General features: G+C 35.6%; 2 protein-coding genes across 3 annotated transcripts; both read left to right on the forward strand.

Annotated features, from left to right (window-relative positions):
* The first annotated feature begins 2054 nt into the window (after positions 1-2054).
* Positions 2055-7914, forward strand: LOC125217824 (uncharacterized). 2 transcript variants are annotated; one of them, XM_048119373.2, is made up of 10 exons: positions 2055-2953; positions 3712-3774; positions 3863-3905; positions 4084-4181; positions 5048-5118; positions 5227-5293; positions 5539-5585; positions 5673-5751; positions 7127-7188; positions 7324-7914. In XM_048119373.2, the coding sequence occupies exons 1-10, from the start codon at positions 2759-2761 to the stop codon at positions 7418-7420; spliced, it is 822 nt and encodes a 273-aa protein (XP_047975330.1). In that variant the 5' UTR covers positions 2055-2758; the 3' UTR covers positions 7421-7914. The 2 variants fall into 2 exon arrangements, with proteins under 2 accessions (XP_047975330.1, XP_047975338.1); XM_048119381.2 differs by having other exon boundaries at positions 5691-5751.
* A 5548-nt stretch (positions 7915-13462) lies between these two features.
* Positions 13463-18672, forward strand: FAO3 (fatty alcohol oxidase 3). Its single transcript, XM_048100104.2, has 3 exons — positions 13463-13735; positions 13893-14165; positions 16747-18672. The coding sequence occupies exons 1-3, from the start codon at positions 13520-13522 to the stop codon at positions 18481-18483; spliced, it is 2226 nt and encodes a 741-aa protein (XP_047956061.2). The 5' UTR covers positions 13463-13519; the 3' UTR covers positions 18484-18672.
* Positions 18673-19300: the final 628 nt, after the last annotated feature.

The following is a 19300-nucleotide window of genomic DNA, read 5'->3' on the forward strand; positions in this document are numbered from 1 at the left end:
TCTTAATAGAGGAAAAAAGACAAAAAAAAGTTATATGTTGGATGTGAGTCAGTGACCGAGATAATTTAAAAATTATACTATTAATATTAAAAATTACAAAATATCAAACTAATCGGGTAATTTTCGGGATTATCGGGTATCCCGAGCGGGTATCGGTCCGATACCCGCAAAATCCAAAATATGATTACTCGATCCCGACCCGTTACCCGTTTCCATCGGGTAGCGGGTACCCAATACCCGACGAGTATCGGGTCGGGTGTGCGGGTACCCAATACCCGCTATCCGTTTCGACACCCCTAAAACTAGCTACCACTTCAAAGTCGTCCAAGCCTTCTACACATGTCACCAAAAAATAATTGATTAAAGATACCAAGAACATTATTTGTTGCCTTTAAATATTGGAATCAATAAGGGTGTCGCAACGAGTACCCGCATCCGATTTCGGCAAAATTGTTATCCCGATACCTGCCCCGCACTGTGTTGGGTATTACCTGATACCCGAGTCGGGTATCCCGCACCTGACATAGCGGGTACCCGACCCAATTTTTTTTTTTAAAATCTTTTTTATTACTATTATTATTTACATTATCCTTAATTTGTTGCTCGTAATTCGTAATAATATTAGTTTTTTGATGCATGCTAAAAAAATATTATTATTACTTACATTATCCTTAACTTGTTGCTCGTAGTCTGTAATAATATTAGTTTTTTGATGCATGCTAAAAAAATATAAAATAAAAATTCACAAATCTTTAGACACTATACATCCACAATTTAATAAGCATGTGTATATGCTAATGTACATATAATGTTGATATTTGTATGCTGAAAAATATACGCTTTACTCTTAATAGATGAAAAAAGAAAAAAAAAATTATATGTTGAAATCCAAGTCATTGGCCTGCATAATTCAAAAATGATATTAATATTAAAAATTATAAAATAGAGTACTAAACTAAAATCGGGTAATTTTCGGGATTATCGGATGTCCTGAACGGATATCGGGTAATCCAAAAATATGATTACCCGATCCCGACTTGTTACCCGTTTTCATTGGGTATCGGGTCGGGTGTGCGGGTAACCAATACCCGCTAATTGGAATTGATTATGACAACCCAGTTAAACATAAAAAACTTTTATTTGCAAATCTTTTCATGCTTGAAGTCAATAACTAATTATATATATATATATATATATATATATATATATATATATATATATATATAATCACATAATAACATTTTTATCTAATTATGTGAATTGTTCATTTGCAAAATTGAGTGATTAACATTTCAATATCATCTTACATTGTTATTTATGTAAGATGATTTCAGCATTAATTAGAGTCAACCGGTGATTAGTTAGAGTTTATTAATTATTAGTAATAATTAGAATGTACGTACTGAATTTCAATTATTAAAAAGAACGAAGTACTCCGTATAAAAGTACTTTCAACTTTATGAACATACCTCTAGGGGCATATTAGAGTGCCACCACCCCTTAAAATAATACCATACCACCATTCTTAGCCAATCATTTGTACATGTAGACGGATACTAAGCTGCCACGTGGCAAAAAAAAAAAATCTAGAAAAAGACGGGCAGCAATATGCTGGTCTTTGTACAACAATTTTTCTTGAACAGTAATATCCGACCACTATACAGCAATCTATAAATTGCTGTGTAGTGTTTGTAATATTGCTGTGTAGCGTTTATAATATTGCTATATAAGCATTGTCACGTTGTCATTTTAAGAGGAATTGTCATTTTAACACAAACTCATACCTCTGTTCTTCAAAAATATGACTCAGTATATAAGTATATTTAACTCTCTATAGGGATTAATTTTCTCTCCGTATGTATTTTTTACAGGATTAATTAATACAGTAATTAATTTATTTATGCTCATTGTTTATTTCGCTAATCAAGGAATGCATGAAATAAAAATGAACAGTATTAATGTGTATTGGGCCCACAGATTTAAATTTGAAATCCTCCGTTCAATATTTAAGTCAAGTTTTAACTTTTGAAATTTAAAATGCCCTCAACCTCAACTCTCCTCAACCTCCGTCCAGTGCCGCCGACGACAACCAGAGATCCGCCGCCCGTGGCCCCACTTCCATCAAATGCACTCCATGGAGAAGGGAACCGACATCACCGCCCCCTCCGTCCTCCTCATCGGAGAAGAAGAGCAGATCACCAAGAGCAACAGTGTCAAACGCCTCATCAACGATCTCAACAACCGCCACGCCAAGGCTCCGGATCAAGATGCTCCAAACCTTGCGCTAGAATAAATCCCCAATTCGAGTAGTAAGGCATCGGTGGGGGAAACAATGCAAGCGTTGGGAGAAGGATTCATTAGAATGGAGATAGCACAACAGATTGAAGAGATGCTGTGGAGAATGGGGGTGATTCAGTTTCTGGAGGTTAAATTAGTCATTTGAATCACCAATTCTTGATCATTAGTCCAATCCAGATTTGAATATCACGATTTTGGAGCGTTTTAAATCATGCAAATTGTTGAATGAACAGTGCGGGCCGGAGCCCATATATTGGGCCTCACAGTTATAACTCATGCTTACTGAACAAATGATTTTGCTCAGAAATGACCTAAAAACATGAAGAGTTTCTCTTGAACACGCCATTGCTCTCTACGACTGATAAGGCAGAGGCTTGAAAACAGTAACACATTTCCATAGGGCACAGGCGATCGTCGAATTCGGCCGATCGCGGACAAGTTCGGGTGGTGCGCCGGCGTGATGGAGGAGATCAAGCGCATCGAGGTCGGGCCACCGCCCGCCTCCTCCTCATATTATGATGATCGCTCGACGCAGGGGATTAACCCGACCGCCGCTTCTGAGCAGAATTTTAATCGTGATGGGCTATCGGCGGTGCGTGGGCCCAGAGTCTCGGCCCCGCGCAGGATCTTCGTTTTTTTCGGCAACACCATGGCTGTAAGTAGTATCTTCGCTTTGGTTTTTCCATTTTCGTGGCCAAATCTGAAGTTTCTTGTAGTGGCAGGAAATATTGTTAAGATGGTTGATATCTGTTGTTTTTTTTGGGTTGATAAAACAGGGTACCTCACTTGGCATTTTCTTTATTGTACAAGTCTACTTAATATTCTAGAAATTGACTAACTTCTGATTGGATATAGTACAGTGGATTACTTTATTAGAGCATTACTATGGGGGGCTGATCAATTGAGCCTATGATAGGCTCCCTCATTGTGGAAGAGGGGCCGATCATCGGCCTTTCCAGCATCACCCCAAAGAGCTTTGGCCGATCCCATAGAGCCTTTGATCGGCCCCCATTGTGTAGATAGGGCCGATCATCGATTTTTTAACTCCTCTATATATACTTCCATACCCCATTATTTTCTACGTTTTTATCTGTGTTTCTTTTGTTGGTTATTTTTTGGAATTTTTTTAATTAAGTATGTTTTCTATAAGTTACTTGTCTTGAATATATTCTTATTCACTATTTTATCACAATTTAGTTGAGTGAAACAATTAAAATTGAAATATACAAATATTGATGATGTGGAAATGAAATGGAAAGTGAGATAGGCCCTTGATAGACCCTTAAAATGGGATAAAATGTTGATGTGGAAATAATAAAAATTCCATAGTGAACGCTCTTACTCCATCTATCATTGCCAATGTCCTTTTTATTTCCTCTGGAATGAATCAGTTGTTGTTTTCCTCGTTTACAGGATGCTACTAAACGATCTCTCCTATCCACCGCACTTGGCAGGTTATCAGCTTTAGATCGTAAGGTACGAAACGATCCATATAGTATCATTTAGGACCAGAACAAGCCTCTGATAATTTACACGTTTTAAAGGTTTGCTTGTTTGGTTATAGATTATGGCTGACACTGCAGTGATTGTGCATAAAAATGCTGAAGGTATGGTTATCAAGATTTCACTTGTGGAATTATATCGAATTAGATAACCATTAAACATCATTAAATGGTACTATCATCAAACTTTTTTATTAACTTTGCCCTGAATGAGCTACAAGTTTGCAGTAACCTTCTTTCTGGCGATCATGAGATTTTTATCATGTGATTTTGTCGTTTGCAGGCGGTCATATAGGGCAGGAAAACGGGGGCCTTTCTGAGGTGAGAAAGATATCCCAGGATTGTATAGCCAAGTATTTAGAGCTTACAAGCGAAAATGAGGTGAGAGATAGTCTTGTTAGTTGTTACATCTTTTCCTAGATTTATATTATGCTCCGGTTGGAGTTTTTTTATGTAAGGGAGTCAACATAAATGCTAATTAAGGCCTGTGTGAAACTGCAAATTTTCTGAATGGTAAAAGGGGCTTTACTTTTTGGCCATTTATATTTGGGCTTTATTAACTAGGTCCATTAAAGCATTGAGGAGTAGGTGGATTTGTAAATTTATAAAAAAAAAAGCATTCTGTTTTTGTCGCCCAAGTCCTAGTTAAGCTACTCCCAGATCGACAAAACAAGTATTACATAAGGTAGAGGAGATAAGGAGGAAGGAGAGACTGGGTTGTTCAATGTTCATAGCTATGAAGGAATGGAGGGAGTATTGTGTTGTCTTCTAGGTGCTGGCCTTAATGCTGTTGGATATATTCGTGTGTGTTAAACTTCAGTGTTACAGGTAGATGGATTAGAAATAGCAAAGCAAAAGAAAACTGTGAAGAAATTAGTTTCTACCAAGTGATTTTAACATTATTTTTGATGTTTTGTACATGTCATGGTTTATGGCCTTCATTTTTTTTTCATCTTGTGCTTTGAGACTTATGATTGGATACTCAGACTTATGATTGGATACTCTATCATGTTTCATTACCCATTTATCTAATAATTTGTATCCTTGGAAAATTGTTGGCATTCTACGTCTCATAAGACCTTTTATGCACTGAGGTCTAACTTATTTTTTAATAAGTGAATTATGGTTTAATTGGTACAACGAAAAATAGTTGGCATTTTACATCTCATTACAATATGCATGCATTGTTTTTGTTTTCCCTCTTCTATTCCCTGAAACCAATCTGTTGTTATTTTGCTTCTCTACAGTATTTGACTCGCTTCAAGGAATGGATTTCTGATTATGAACTTGATGCAACACGTGTGAGGAAGTTAAACAAGTAAGATAAATAAACTGTATCAAATGGGAACTAGCTTTTGTTCCATGTTAGTGATCATGTTGCTTTTAGGATAACTTGATCACTCTCAAGTTATATTATAATATTCAGGTGTCTTTCTGGTCGTTTGCAAGCTGCATATGAACATTTCCGTATAGCTCTGAAAGCTCTGTTTCGGGTAAGTTATTGGTTCCGAATCTAATGTTTGAAAAGTCTTCAATATTTATAATGAATACATTTATTAAAACTTGGATTAGTGACATTTGTTGTTCGTCGTAATTCGTGTTAAAATCATCTGACAAGCATGCATTTTGCCTTTTCTTTACTGTATAGGGTCTAACTGATTTTCTAACAAGTGAGTTATGATTGGAAATTTCTCTTTTCTTCCCACTGGAATGAATCAGTTGTTTTGCTCTTTCACAGGGTAATACTGCATCTGATAAACAGACTTGTTCTTTTTCCCTTGCTGGGTAAGAAATAGTGCTGATAAAGTGGCTAGCTTTTATACCATTTAATTGATTATACTGCTTTTAGGATTACTAAATCACTCTCTCAAGGAATACTGTAATACTCAGGTGGTTACATCGTCTGTGTCCTGAGCTAGATACAAATGATCTCTCACAAGCTGTGATTCAGGTTAGATATTGGGTCTGAGTCTGATGGTTTAATTCTTTAATATGAGTACTGAATGCTAAGACAACTTTGTTGTTTGTAGTTCATGATAAAATAAGGTTCTGCTAGAGCATTTTCTTTATTTTAGACACCTTTGTGAATGTTCACTTGGTGTTTTTAATTTCAGTTTCTTGCTACATGTATTCTTTTATTTCTTCTCTATACCACAAAAGTTATATGGATAGCGTAAAACCTTGTATTGCCGTTATGTCTTATGGATTTAGAGGGTACTGCTGGAAGAAAACTAGGAGACTCATACTAATTTTCCACCAAGTGACTGTTAACATTCTCGTGGTGTTTTTGTTTTGAGACTTATGATTAGACTCTTTATTCATGTTTTACACATTTATCTATATTGTAGTATCATTCTTCATTTTCATCTTGGCCGTGAGCAATCTGCAAATAAACCTCTCCTTTTAAAACTTAGGTTTTTTATTGGTTTGAATTTGATGTTTGAAAGTTTTATGATATTGAATACATCGATGATTTAAGACTTGTTTGTTGTTCTTTATTCGAGATAAAACAGTCTATGTCCTCCCTCACCGGTCTAGAATGAGTGCCTAGCGGTATATGTGAAAAAGTTTCTGACTAGATGCTACATCTATCATTTTCATTATCGTAAACACCTTTGTGAAAGTCATCAATGTTAACTTGGTGTATTTCTTCTAGGGATGATGAGGGTGTTGTAAAAATGATATTACAGATAAGATAAACCATGAAAAAAATATATAGAGTTCCTAGCTGACCACTTTTCTGGCTTTGCATATCAAGTCTTTACACCTCAATTAAGACACTTTCAGACATGATCCCTCCTACCATCTGTATTAAAACACTCCTCTATTGAGTTCTTAGCTGACCACTTTTCCTTGAATACATAGTCCAAGAATTATTGATACATAAGAAAAGCCTTGTTTTTTTGGTTTATCCCATGTTTGATACATAAGAAAAGCCTTAATTTTATTTTCACTTCAGTGTCTTATCATTCTTTAGCTCAAGTATCAAACAGACCTCTCTTACCTTACAAAATATTGCTCCTGTCTTTGACTATCTGACTTTCTGTTTTTTCAAATCAGCTTTGTGTTTTTGAAAATATTATTTCTACTTCAGATGCATAATGTTGCTGCAGGTATAGCATATGATCTCAGACTTTTTAACTCTATGAGTACTGTATGTGTTTATTATGGTCGTTTGGAAGGTTTCTGGTAGCAGAGTTACAAGTTTGTTTTGCACAATTTTTATGCTTCGTTCTTATTAGTTCTGCTAATCGTTAGTTTTCCTTTCATGTTTCATAAAACTGACCAATAGTATCTGTTTCTGACATCTGTGTTCACACCTACAGCTAACTGAACTCCTCTCAGTATCAACCAAATTTTTTTGCCGCATCAAAGAAGGAGTAGCCTGGTAACATTGCTATCCATGTTATATTACAGAGATTATATCATTGTTGCTGGCCGCGAAATTCGGTTCAATGACATGTCAGATATATATCGAAGTATAGTTTTTTTTCATGTCATTTTTTTTTGTCTAATGTCACAGCCCTTTAGGATCTTCTCGAAGAATGCCTTCGTGCTGGTGTTGCTTTTTTCTCTTGCAATGGTTTCCGCAGTGGACACTCACAATTCAACTGGTGTAGTCTCGCCACCGTCACTTCAGCCTCTTAATATGGCTCATCAGCTGGCCCCTCCTCCTCCGCCACCTATGCGTGCGACAAGGAGAGGCTTTCTTCCGCTGGGCCCTCCTTCGCCTTCAGTAACAGAGTCAAAAACAGAATGGGGGTTGTCACCCAAACCGAGCCCGCCATCATGCCTCCCAGATTGCTACTGATGAAAATGGAGATGGAGATGGAGAAGAAGTACTTGAACTATGGACTTCAGCCTCATTTTTGTTGGGCTGTAAGAATTCAGGAGAGCCTATCATGTTTTGCGATGGAGAAAACTCATACTGCCTTTTTTTTTTTAGTGTTCAATCCTCTTGTGTTTTTATCGCTACTCATGTTTATTGTTTATGTTTCGCTGCAAATTTTTGGGAGCTGATCACATTCATCTTCGTCAACAGCTTTGTTGATGGAGAAAGCATGTAATAATGCTTTATTTTGAGCAAAGGAAAGAGGATATAAAGGTTACTTTACTTTATTAGAAATGAAAGTATAATAATTGTTAATTAAGCATAATCAACTATTTGCAAAATACTTATGACTGATGACCACTTCATATAAAATTTATGTGATAATTTTTCTCAGATATGGTAGTTATCTCTTTGTTTTCCTTATAAATAATCATTAATCTCTAGCTTCAAATATTTCCCCGTTCCATAAAAATATGTGCACTATATATTTTTGTTCGCTCTACAAAAATATCTATATTTTATTTTTGAAAAGTTATATCAATTTAATAATATATGTTTCACGAGAATTGATATGCTGAGGGATTATTTATGAGGGACCATGATTGCCTCTTTCTTTTCTGCCAGATAAGCAATTTTTTTTTTTCACAAAATTCTCTCTCCTCTCCTTTAACGCAATTACTTCTAAGATTCACAAAATTCACCCTGCTCTCCATCTCTGCGTTCCTTCTCCCGCCAAATTCCCTAGATGAAGAATGCAAACAAGAAGAATAATAGGTTGAATTCGAATTTGGTACTGCACAAATTCTCCATAAATATTTTCTTTTTTTGACAATCAATATGATATGTGTTATCCCTTACAAAATTCATGCGTAGCTTTACGAATTGTTGGATGAAATCTGTTGTTATGCGAATGGTTTGGAATGGAGATGCAATGGAGGATGATGGATTGAATAGCCTATAGTGATTAGAAGTTGGGCACTTTTGTATGTAAATAATTATGACAAACGGCGTAGAAAGCAGAATTTTTGGGGTGGGCGTGGAAAATTTGAAAGAAGCGATCAACGATGTAATCTCAATTCTTTTTATGAAAGCGGAGTAGAGAGCACAATTCTCATTGAATAGGTACATATAAAGAAATTGTGAATCTAATAAGTAAATTGCGTTAAATCAGAGGAGAGAGAATTTTGTGAAAATAAAATAATAAAGATTGCTGACTTGGTAGCATATCAATTTTCTATGTTTCACAATGCACTAATACTACTTTTAACTATCATTTTTCTCCTCTTTTTTATTTTACCAATTCTATCTCAATTCACGTGCTATACTCATTGTTTATATTTTATATGACGAAGGGAGTGAAAAAATAGTACTCCCCTCGTCCCACAAAAGATGTCACACTTGTGGGACGACACGAGATTTTAGGAAGTTTTGTTTTGTGTGTTAAATGAAGAGAGAAAATATAATTTTTATATTCATGTGAGAGAGAACTTAAAAAAGAAAAATGTAACATCTTTTGTGGTACAGACTAAAAAGGAAAGCGTGACATCTTTTATGGGACGGAGGGAGTACTAACTGCATCGATATAAGGAAGGGCACAGTTCTATAGAGCCCTATAAACTTACTACGCATGAAATTTTTAGATTCTATTTCGAGCTGTTTCGCTTCTGTAAGTTCGAGTATTTCTTTTTCATAAAAAAATGAAACAAAACTTTCTAATGATTTAGAGGATATTTGGCTGGCCCTTGAGCACACCAAACAACAAAAATGATGCATGCACCTTTGACTTAGGTAATTTGAAATTCTAACCAAATAAAAAATGCATTAAGTTTGCATGAAAGCTAACATTGACAATGTTTACAGCTTATGATAGAGACTATCAGTGTCACATAAACTAATTCAATTATTCAAACACATTAATCACCTAATATATATTAAATTAGGATCTTTAGTCTTTCAAGTTGTGGAATAAGTAAACTTGGATTGCATGCTTATTCAACTTGCATATAAAAAGTCTATAGAAATGGCTCGAAGTTGCTAACTACTCATGCACAACATTTTTTATTATATTAATATTTTATGTTTCTTATCTTATATCACATGTAAGTCAAACATTTATAATTCTTCTTGGAATAAAATACTCCCTCCGTCCCGCAGTATTAGACTCACTTCTTTTGGGCACATGATTTAAGGAAGTGATATTTAAATAGTTAAAGTGGAGAGAGTAAAGTATGAGAGAGGGAAAAAGTAGGGGAGAGAAGAGAGAAAAAAGTAGGTGGAGAATAAAATAAGATAGATGCTTTTTGCTAAAAAAGGAAATGAGTCTAATATGTTGGGACATCCCAAAAAGGAAAGTTGGTCTAATACCTTGGGACGGAGGAAGTAAAATAAAAGAGTACGTAAGTGCTAACCAGACCCAAAAATAATTTGCCGATAGTCCAAAGTTTAACTAAACATCAGTTAATTTTTTCTAAAAAAAAGAACGAAATGATAGCAATTTTGATCCGTCCCACATAATTTATCTCATTTCACTTTTTACAATTGTTGGTAGTGGATCATATATTTCACTAACTCATTCTTACCAACATTTTATTATAAAACTAATATATAAAAGTAGGATCCATGCTCCACTAACTTTTTCAACTCACTTTTCATTATATATCTTAAAATCTGTGCTCAGTCAAAATGAGACGAATTATCCAGGATGGAGGGAGTATTATGTTACATAGTTGATTTTTTTAAAAAAACGATCTCGATCACCAATAGCATATCATATCACAAAAGCGTAAGCTATACTCTTATGTGAGAGAAATAATGAAATAAAATTTTATGATTTGCAAAAAGTAATTAACATGAAATAGAATATTTAAAATTTACGTTTCTAAATCATACTAAAGTATAATACTACAAAATGCATTTTTTCTAAATTATAATTATTGTATGTAGTAGCTCTCTATGTTAAGTTTCAATTTGTAACTAGTTATTCTCTCTTTAAGTCCTAACTACAAAATCAAATCTCACACGAATTAATAAATGGCACTGCCAAATCCCATATTAATTAGTGCATTCAGATCATAGCTGCGTGTATAATTAGAATTTTGTTACATTTATTGCAATCAGATCATATGTTTGTACATAATTTGGATTCTTTTATTATTATCTACATTTAAACTTCGGAAATGAAAGTTTTTTTTTTATATATAAAACCTATGCACGTAACTAATGTGTAAATAGCCTGAAATGCATGTATTTCTACTTTCAGAAAACTGTCCATATCTCTGAAGGAAACCGATATCTACTTACATGGCAAACACTGAAACAATAATTAAATTATCATTTACATTATGTAACTTTTAATTGACTTCGCAACTTTTAAATTTTACTACAAATTAAATAACTACATAATTTTTGTTACTATTAATTCTTAAATAATCGTGAATGCCAAATTTGCAAACCGCAATTGTGAATTCGTAATTGCAAACCCCAAATAGTGAACCTAAAATCTAGATGTCAATAACGTAAATACTAAAAAAAAATACTAAAAATAGTTTATTGGAGAAATACGAATTATAATACAATTTTTTTTTAATTCACACAATGTCTCTTCGATTTGATTGCCTGTTAGTTTGTCTCTGACTCTAAATTCAGTGGAGGATAATGTCACAAATATACAATTGTATCGCCATTTTTAGTATTTTTATATTTTTATTAATTTATATATTATGTGTATACTCTACAATAATACTACTAAAAAACCCAATTTTTGATATAGTCATCCATCTATTTTGAAAATTTTATTTTGTCATTTAGCTTCTGATATCTTTAGTTAAAGATGGTCAATAGCCTATTATTATGTCACTTACTCTCGCACTCTATTTTTAAAAATTATACTATATAAATATAGATCTTACATTCCACTACTTTATCTAATCTATTTTTTTTACAATGTTAAATAATTTCTAAACTTGTGAATTATTAAAGTGAGTCATTTAATCATGGACAGATTATATACTATTTTTGTTTATAAAAATAATCTTATTTTCTCATTTTTCATTTTAATTCGTCCATCAAATTTTTTTTTTTTTTTTCATGTAATGCTTTTTTTTCAAGCAAGCCTATTTTTTTTTATCATCAATATTTTAACAGTTTTATCTGTCTATTTTTCTTATATTTTATCAATTTTGTATGTATTGTCACTTTCAAGACTACTCCCTCCGTCCGCCATTACGAGTCTCATTCATGGGCAACACGAGTTTTAAGAAATGTTAAGAAAAGTGGGTGGAAAAAAGTTAATGGAATAGGGGTCCCACTTGTATATATTAGTTTTAAATGAAATGTGAGTAGAATGAGTTAGTAGATGGTGAGACTCTATTACCATTTATGGTAAAAGTCAACCGAGACTCCTATTCGTGGACAGACTAAAATGGAAAAACAGGACTCCTGTTCGTGGATGGAGGGAGTATTTCTTATGAACATAATAAAAATTTGAAAAGAAAAATACTATAGAGATGATGATTGAAAACATAGCAAAAAGTAGAAAAAGGGAACATAATAAGGATTTCAAATTAAGAAACTCCATCTTGACTGGAAATATTTAAGTCCATCTCTAACTTAACCAAACTATAAAACAGCGTTAGAAATATAATATCAGACATTTATCTTAAAATCTACTTAATTGCCTTCTAATGTTCAACTTGCAACCTCGACCTACGTTGCATTATCGTAGTTCTCTTTTTCTTCAAAATTTTCCGGAGAGAGTTTTTACCACTCATGTGATTATATATTAGCTAGGTTCATAGACACCCCTTTTAGATTCCCCACGGTGAAGTTGATGTTTGTAAATTGTAATTCTGAGTTTGTTAACTCTATATGTGGAATTACTGCATTTTTAGCCTCAACATCACTAATATCATCGTGCTTTCTATTCTTTAAAATGCAACCGGACATTCCCGAACATTGATAGTGTAGTATTGCTGGAAGAATTTTTACACTTTTAAAGACTTTTTTGGAGCAAAATTTCCTCCAGGCTACAGAGTTGCATAAATATGTGTTTTTCAAGTGAGAGAGAACTGTAACTTCGTCTGCATTTGATTAATTCATTTTTGTTGTATACCCCAAGAGAAGTCGTCTAAGTATGTGACAAATAATTGCTCATCACGACACATACTTAAAGGGAAATGAATGAGTCAAAGTGACAGTTTTTTCTCTCATGAAAAAGAACTATAGAGTATTTTGGTCTAGAAAAATGCAAAGTCCTTCTATCGATATGATATCAATGTCTAGGAACATCTGATGATATTTTTAAACTATAAGGAATGATATTACTACAATGCCCAACCCGGATTAAAATTATAATTCTCTCTTTTAATCATGCATGAAAAGGGTAATAGATCATTAATAATTGAGAACAATTTCACCTATCAAACATGAAACAATTTGGAATTTAAAGTATGATTTGTCTTTATCTTATCCCTTCAATATAGTTATACACGACAAAATAGTTTTTTGACACATGATCAGCAATTGGACACACACCATTACTTGCAATAAATTAGAAAACATCCCATTCAAAGAAGGCTGGTAAAAAGTCCACCAAATCAGAACTCTTTTGTGATTGTGATCTGTTAATTTAAGTGCAATAGAGTTGCCTTTTTTCAAAGATGAGTCATCTAGAAGTAGTAGTATAATACTATAACTAATATGTATACTTGCACTAGTATTAAACTAATCAGTATAATTATGCAACTTGCATATATTCACATTTCACACTCATCAAATCTAGATATATTTGCAATCATCTCTTTATAAATACCCATCCATATTCAAAAATAATTTCAAACCAAAAGCAAAATTAACAATACATATACATAGAGAGAGAGAAATAGAGAGAATGGATAGAAAGGGTCATCCAACACTTAGAGGTGGAAGAAGAGAAACAAAATACAGCCATGGATACCCTCCTTCCGAGCTAGAAGCACTAGCTAGCATCTCCGAGGCTTTCATACCCGCGATTTCGTATCAAGATTACACGAAGGGCGATGCCCCAAGCAAGGCCGTCGCCTCCTTCTACCAATCCTCCGCCTCTCGGTATCCAGTGCCCGATGAGGTAGGAACTGATAGTTTTTTTTTTTGGTTGCTGATGCTCAAAACAACGTTGTTTTATTAAAATAAGAAAAAAAAAGAAAATAATTATTTCATTTGACTAGAATTAATTTAACGAAAATTCGTGATTTAAGTGGCTATTAACCCTCGTTTTCTTGTAGGTGGCTGAGGTGGTGGCGAAGAGGGGATTCTTCGAAACGAGAATATTGGTGCGAGGTTTGTTGAAAATCCTATCGACGAGAATTGGGACGTTGTTGATGTGTGGGAGCCTTAGCGTTGGGAGTGAGTGGCCATATTTGAAGAAATTCTCAGAGATATCTTTGGAGAAGAGGGAGAAAGTTGTGCAGAAATGGCTGCAGCATTGCTTCATCACACCTCTCAGGCTTGCCTTTGTGTTCCTCAAGTTCATGGTTTTGCTTGTTTTCTACTCTCAGGTAATTTCTACTTATATTTATTGATTACTTCTTAAAATGAATTTCATGTAGTTTTAGTAATTTTGATCTTTTTTGGGTGCTAATTGGATCATGAGATGGGTAGCAAAATGAGAAAACTAAGTGATCTTGCAATTAATTAACACATACATTAGTTGTTTAGTGATGACAATTACATGTTTTTTTGACATATAGTATAAGAATAAGAAATGAGTATTTCCTATAATAATGAGTAGTAGTAGTCATTAAAATCACAAAATTTAGTTTTTTTTTTTTTTTTTTTTTTTTTTTTTTTTTTTAAATTTGAAACTAGAATACTATAATAACGAAAGTTTATTAAAATGAGTATTTTCCCTAATAGTGATCATCCAACATTAAGTAGCAAAACATAAGTGGCTATTAGCCTATTATATATAATAAAGAGGAGTAGTTTGACGTTTAATGTAAACTATTGAGATTATAATTGAAATTGATGAAGTTGAAGTATCCAAACTAACGTAGCATTGTTCTTTTCCTTACAATACAATGGTCCCTAATTATAGTATTATTACTGTCTACATATAGATATATTAATTTATATATGATCACATCAATTAAGTTTCCATGATAGCATCCTTTAATAATTGTTGACTTTATCATTAGCTTCTCATTAGACTGATTAATGCTGATTACAATTCAATAACACATTAGACTGATTAAGTAAAAAGAAATAATCAAGAAAATTTTTTACACATTCATATTTTACTATACAATAAAATATTATAATTCAACATTATCTTAGTAGTCGGCCTATTATCTTCTTGTTTTTATCAATTTCCTCCTATGGAAAAATGCACCTAATTCTCAAAATGAAAATAAAAAATTGCAGTTTGTACTTAATTCGACGTCACTTTAGACCATCTCCAACCGTACTCCATAAATGAGTTTTGGTGTAGAAATCTTCTCTAATCATACATCAAACTCAAACCCATTTTTGGTGTTTTTTTGTGAAACAACACCAAATATGGTGTTAGTGCAAAAATTTTGTGAGACAAAAACCCAAAAATGGTGTAAATTTTGAATTTGGTATAAATAATTGGAGTAAAACTACTTTTTGGTGTGACGTATACCCAAAAATGAGTTTGAGTTTAGGTAAATGGTTGGAGATAGTCTTTAGGCAATGCATTTACCAGCACTATATTAATTATTGGACTATACTATTAGAAGTAATCATAAAAAAATCGACAGATTACCTAACAATACCATGCAAATTAAGTAATACTATCCCTTTTCTATTCCACAATTTTTGTGCCTAACTTATACCCCTCCCTTAAATTTAATACTCTCTAGACTAGGGCCGGGGAATTATACCGAAATACCGGAATATCGGACTTACCGTACCGAAAAAATACCGAAAATACCGTTTTTTCGGTATACCGTAGTTTTCGGTACGGTATGATACCGTACCGATCTCTATCGGTACGGTAACGGTATTAGATTTCCCATACCGCGGTATACCGAAGATTCGGTATGCCGGTATATACCGGTATATACCGATGCTTCGGTATACCGTGGTATACCGGTATACCGATTGATATATATATAATATATAAATATATATTTATATATGTTATATTTAAACTAAATTTTAAAAAATAAGAATTTTTATTATTCAAAAATAAAAGAATCAAATTTGGGAACCCTATTTTTTGAAGTAGTCTAAAACTAGATTTTTTTTTAATATTCTGGATATAATAGATTTTTTCACGGTATAATGGTATAACGATATGCCGTACCGCAAAACACGGTATAACGGTATATCAGAATGCCATATCGCAGTTCGGTATACCGCAAAAGTACGGTATACCGAAATGCGGTACGCTATACCGATAACACGGTATGGTAACGGTATGGAAAACTGTCATACCGAATTTCCGGTATACCGAACTCCGGTATACCGAAACTTACGGTACGGTATCGGTATGGTTTTTGTCATACCGTAACTTTCGGTACGGTATACGGTATGACACTCCCGGTATGGTATACCGTACCGAACCACCCCTACTCTAGACTATACATATTTTTAAAAATTGATAAAGTTTAAAACAAAAAATAAAATGATTAGAATATTTGAACTAGTCAATTTTTTTTTATAAAAAATAAAAAAAAAGGATAGCAATAATTATACTATTATAAAAACCTATCAGTTGCGAATCCTAATTACTCCCTCTGTCCCCCATTAGAAATCACACTTTAATCGAGCACGAGTTTTAAGAAAAGTAAAGAAAAGTTGGTTGAAAAAGTTAGTAGAATGTGAGACCCATTTATTTATATTGGTTTTATAATAAAATGTGAGTGAATTGAGTCAGTGGAATGTGGGATCCACTTACTATTTATGATAAAAATGAAGTGTTCTTAATTAGAGACAGACTGAAATAGAAAAGTGTGACTGTTAATGAAGTGTTCTTAATCGGGTACGGAATGAGTAAAATTTAGGAAATAAAAAGTAAAATGAAATTGAAGAAATAACTAAATAAAACAGTTTCTTCTCCATTCGTCCCTGCAAATGAGATCAGAGACTGATATCATTCTGTGACTGTGACAGGTAGGAGAAGATTCTAGAAATCCTGCGTGGAAAGCGATAGGGTATGAGGTTGACGAAGATGAGAAATCTCCGAGCTTCTTCCCCGAAGAGAGGCCTCTGGAGAAGGGAATCATCGAAACAAGAGACGAGACCGATTTCTCCTTCCCCAGCTCTGTGGCCGAGAAAGGCCTCAAAGTGACCGCTGACAATGTGTGCAAAATCGAATGCGACGTCGTAATCGTCGGCTCCGGCTGCGGCGGCGGCGTCGCGGCGGCGAATCTCGCCACCAAGGGTTTTAAAGTGGTCGTCCTCGAGAAGGGGAACTACTACACCAGCAGAGACTATTCCGCCCTCGAAGGCCCCTCGATGAAGGAGCTCTACGAATCCGGCGGGGTACTGGCGAGTTTGGACGGAAACGTGATGCTTCTCGCCGGATCCACCGTCGGAGGCGGCTCCGCCGTGAACTGGTCCGCCAGCATCAAAACGCCTAAATCCGTGCTCGACGAGTGGTCAGATCTGCCGCTGTTCGCGAGCTCCGGCTACTCCGATGCGATGGAGAGAGTGTGCGAGAGAATCGGCGTGACGGAGGATTGCGATCGGGAGAGTTTCCAGAATCAGATCCTCCGCCGCGGATGCGAGAAGCTCGGATTGAAGGCGGATCGAGTTCCGCGGAATTCGCCGAGCGGCCACTACTGCGGATCCTGCTGCTACGGCTGCATCAGAGGGGAGAAGAGAGGCACCGACACCACCTGGCTCGTCGACGCCGTGAACGCCGGCGCGGTCATCGTCTCCGGCTGTGAAGCGGAGCGGTTTCTGATGGAGGATCGCGACGGATCGAGGCGGAAACGCTGCATCGGAGTAATCGCCAGATCTACTAACGAAGAGATGAGGAGGAAGATCCAGATCGAAGCTAGGGTTACAATCTCTGCTTGCGGCGCTCTTTTAACGCCTCCTCTGTTAATCGCCAGTGGTTTGAGAAACCCTAACATCGGCCGGAATCTCCACCTCCACCCGGTGCTGATGGCGTGGGGATACTTCCCGGAGACGGAATCCGACATCGAAGGCAAAATCAATGAAGGAGGCATAATCACATCGCTACACAAAGTAATCGACGACGACAACAGCAACGACAACAATGTAGTACCAAAAGTGAGAGCTATAATAGAGTCCCCAATCCTCGGCCCAGGGTCATTTGCGGCCCTACGGCCGTGGAAGTCAGGGGCCGAGGCGAAGGAGGATCTACTAAAGTACTCGCGCACGGCCCACCTTTTCTCGATGATCCGAGACAAGGGGGCCGGGGAGGTGACAAGGCTGGGGCGGATAAGCTACAAGATGGATAACAGTGAGGACAAGGAGAACATGAGGGCGGGGCTGAGGCGGGCGCTGAGGATACTGGTGGCGGCCGGGGCTACTGAGGTGGGGACGCATCAGAGCGACGGGCAGAGGATGAGGTGCGGAGGGGTGAGCGAGGGGGAGGTGGAGGGGTTTCTGGAGACGGTGGTGGCGGGGGAGGGGCCGAAGTCGATGGTGAAGAACTGGACGACGTATTGCTCGGCGCATCAGATGGGGAGCTGTCGGATGGGGGTGGATGAGAGGGAGGGTGCGGTTGATGGAAATGGGGAGAGTTGGGAAGCAGAGGGGCTGTTTGTGTGTGATGCAAGTGTGCTACCTGGGGCACTTGGTGTGAATCCTATGATCACAATTCAATCAACTGCCTATTGCATATCTAATGGGATTGCTGAGAGATTCAAGATGTGAGACACTGAGACTTGACTGCTTCTTCATCAACAACATCATTCAACCATATCTATCTTCTTACCAAGATTCATTATGATTTATGAAAGCATATGTATATTGAGCATATACTTTGGCTCTTTACATGTATAGGAATGAGTTATGATAGTAAACACTGGAGTATATTTTTCTTTGGAATACAAGTACTTATGTGATTAATTGTAAAGTAATCGTAATGAAATTAACTATTACGTGAAAACAATGAAAATTTCGTGTCTAGGAGGATTCGAAATTTCGAATCAGAGTGTTTCATTTGGGCTTTCATTTCCTTAACTTTTGCAGGATGAATATGGCATTGCGTTGGGCCAACTATACTAATTTAATTTTGGCGCAACAACAATATAAATATCGCTTGATATTGAAAATAAATAAAGAGCTTAGTTTGAAACTATATTTAACCTCAACGAGTAAGTAGTGGTGGGAGGAGGTGGAGGTAGAGGTTCTCGTGTTAACTGGATGACCGGTTTAGAATCGGAAACGACGTACAATGGTTCAACTGGACCGTGCTATCAGTTTTGGCGGTCCAGTTACGGGTTGGGAGAATGTGGTACCAACGATTAACTATCGATTCATCTAGTTAAACGATAGTATTGTGTGGCAGTCGAGGTACAGGCTAGATGTCAAAGCAGGTAATAGTATTAGGTTTTGTAAATGATTTTCAATTATTAGATGCGTACTTAGATACTTATTGCCGACACAATATCAAATATGACTAGTCTTAATTGAAAATATTATTAATATGGGGCAATCTCATTCCAACTGATAAAAAAATTTGAAATTT

The sequence above is a fragment of the Salvia hispanica genome, chromosome 2 (assembly GCF_029641045.1).
Source record: "Salvia hispanica isolate PSC_SH4W2 chromosome 2, Shi_PSC_v1, whole genome shotgun sequence".
Classification (NCBI taxonomy): Eukaryota; Viridiplantae; Streptophyta; class Magnoliopsida; order Lamiales; family Lamiaceae; genus Salvia; species Salvia hispanica.

Excerpts from the sequence above, each read along its gene's own strand:
- LOC125217824 (XM_048119373.2), top strand. The coding sequence starts at position 2,759 with ATGGAGGAGATCAAGCGCATCGAGGTCGGGCCACCGCCCGCCTCCTCC. Across the intron at positions 5,119-5,226 it reads CGTGTGAGGAAGTTAAACAA|GTGTCTTTCTGGTCGTTTGC; the intron begins GTAAGATAAATA and ends TATAATATTCAG. Across the intron at positions 5,752-7,126 it reads TCTCACAAGCTGTGATTCAG|CTAACTGAACTCCTCTCAGT; the intron begins GTTAGATATTGG and ends TCACACCTACAG.
- FAO3 (XM_048100104.2), top strand. The coding sequence starts at position 13,520 with ATGGATAGAAAGGGTCATCCAACACTTAGAGGTGGAAGAAGAGAAACA. Across the intron at positions 13,736-13,892 it reads GGTATCCAGTGCCCGATGAG|GTGGCTGAGGTGGTGGCGAA; the intron begins GTAGGAACTGAT and ends GTTTTCTTGTAG. Across the intron at positions 14,166-16,746 it reads TGCTTGTTTTCTACTCTCAG|GTAGGAGAAGATTCTAGAAA; the intron begins GTAATTTCTACT and ends TGACTGTGACAG.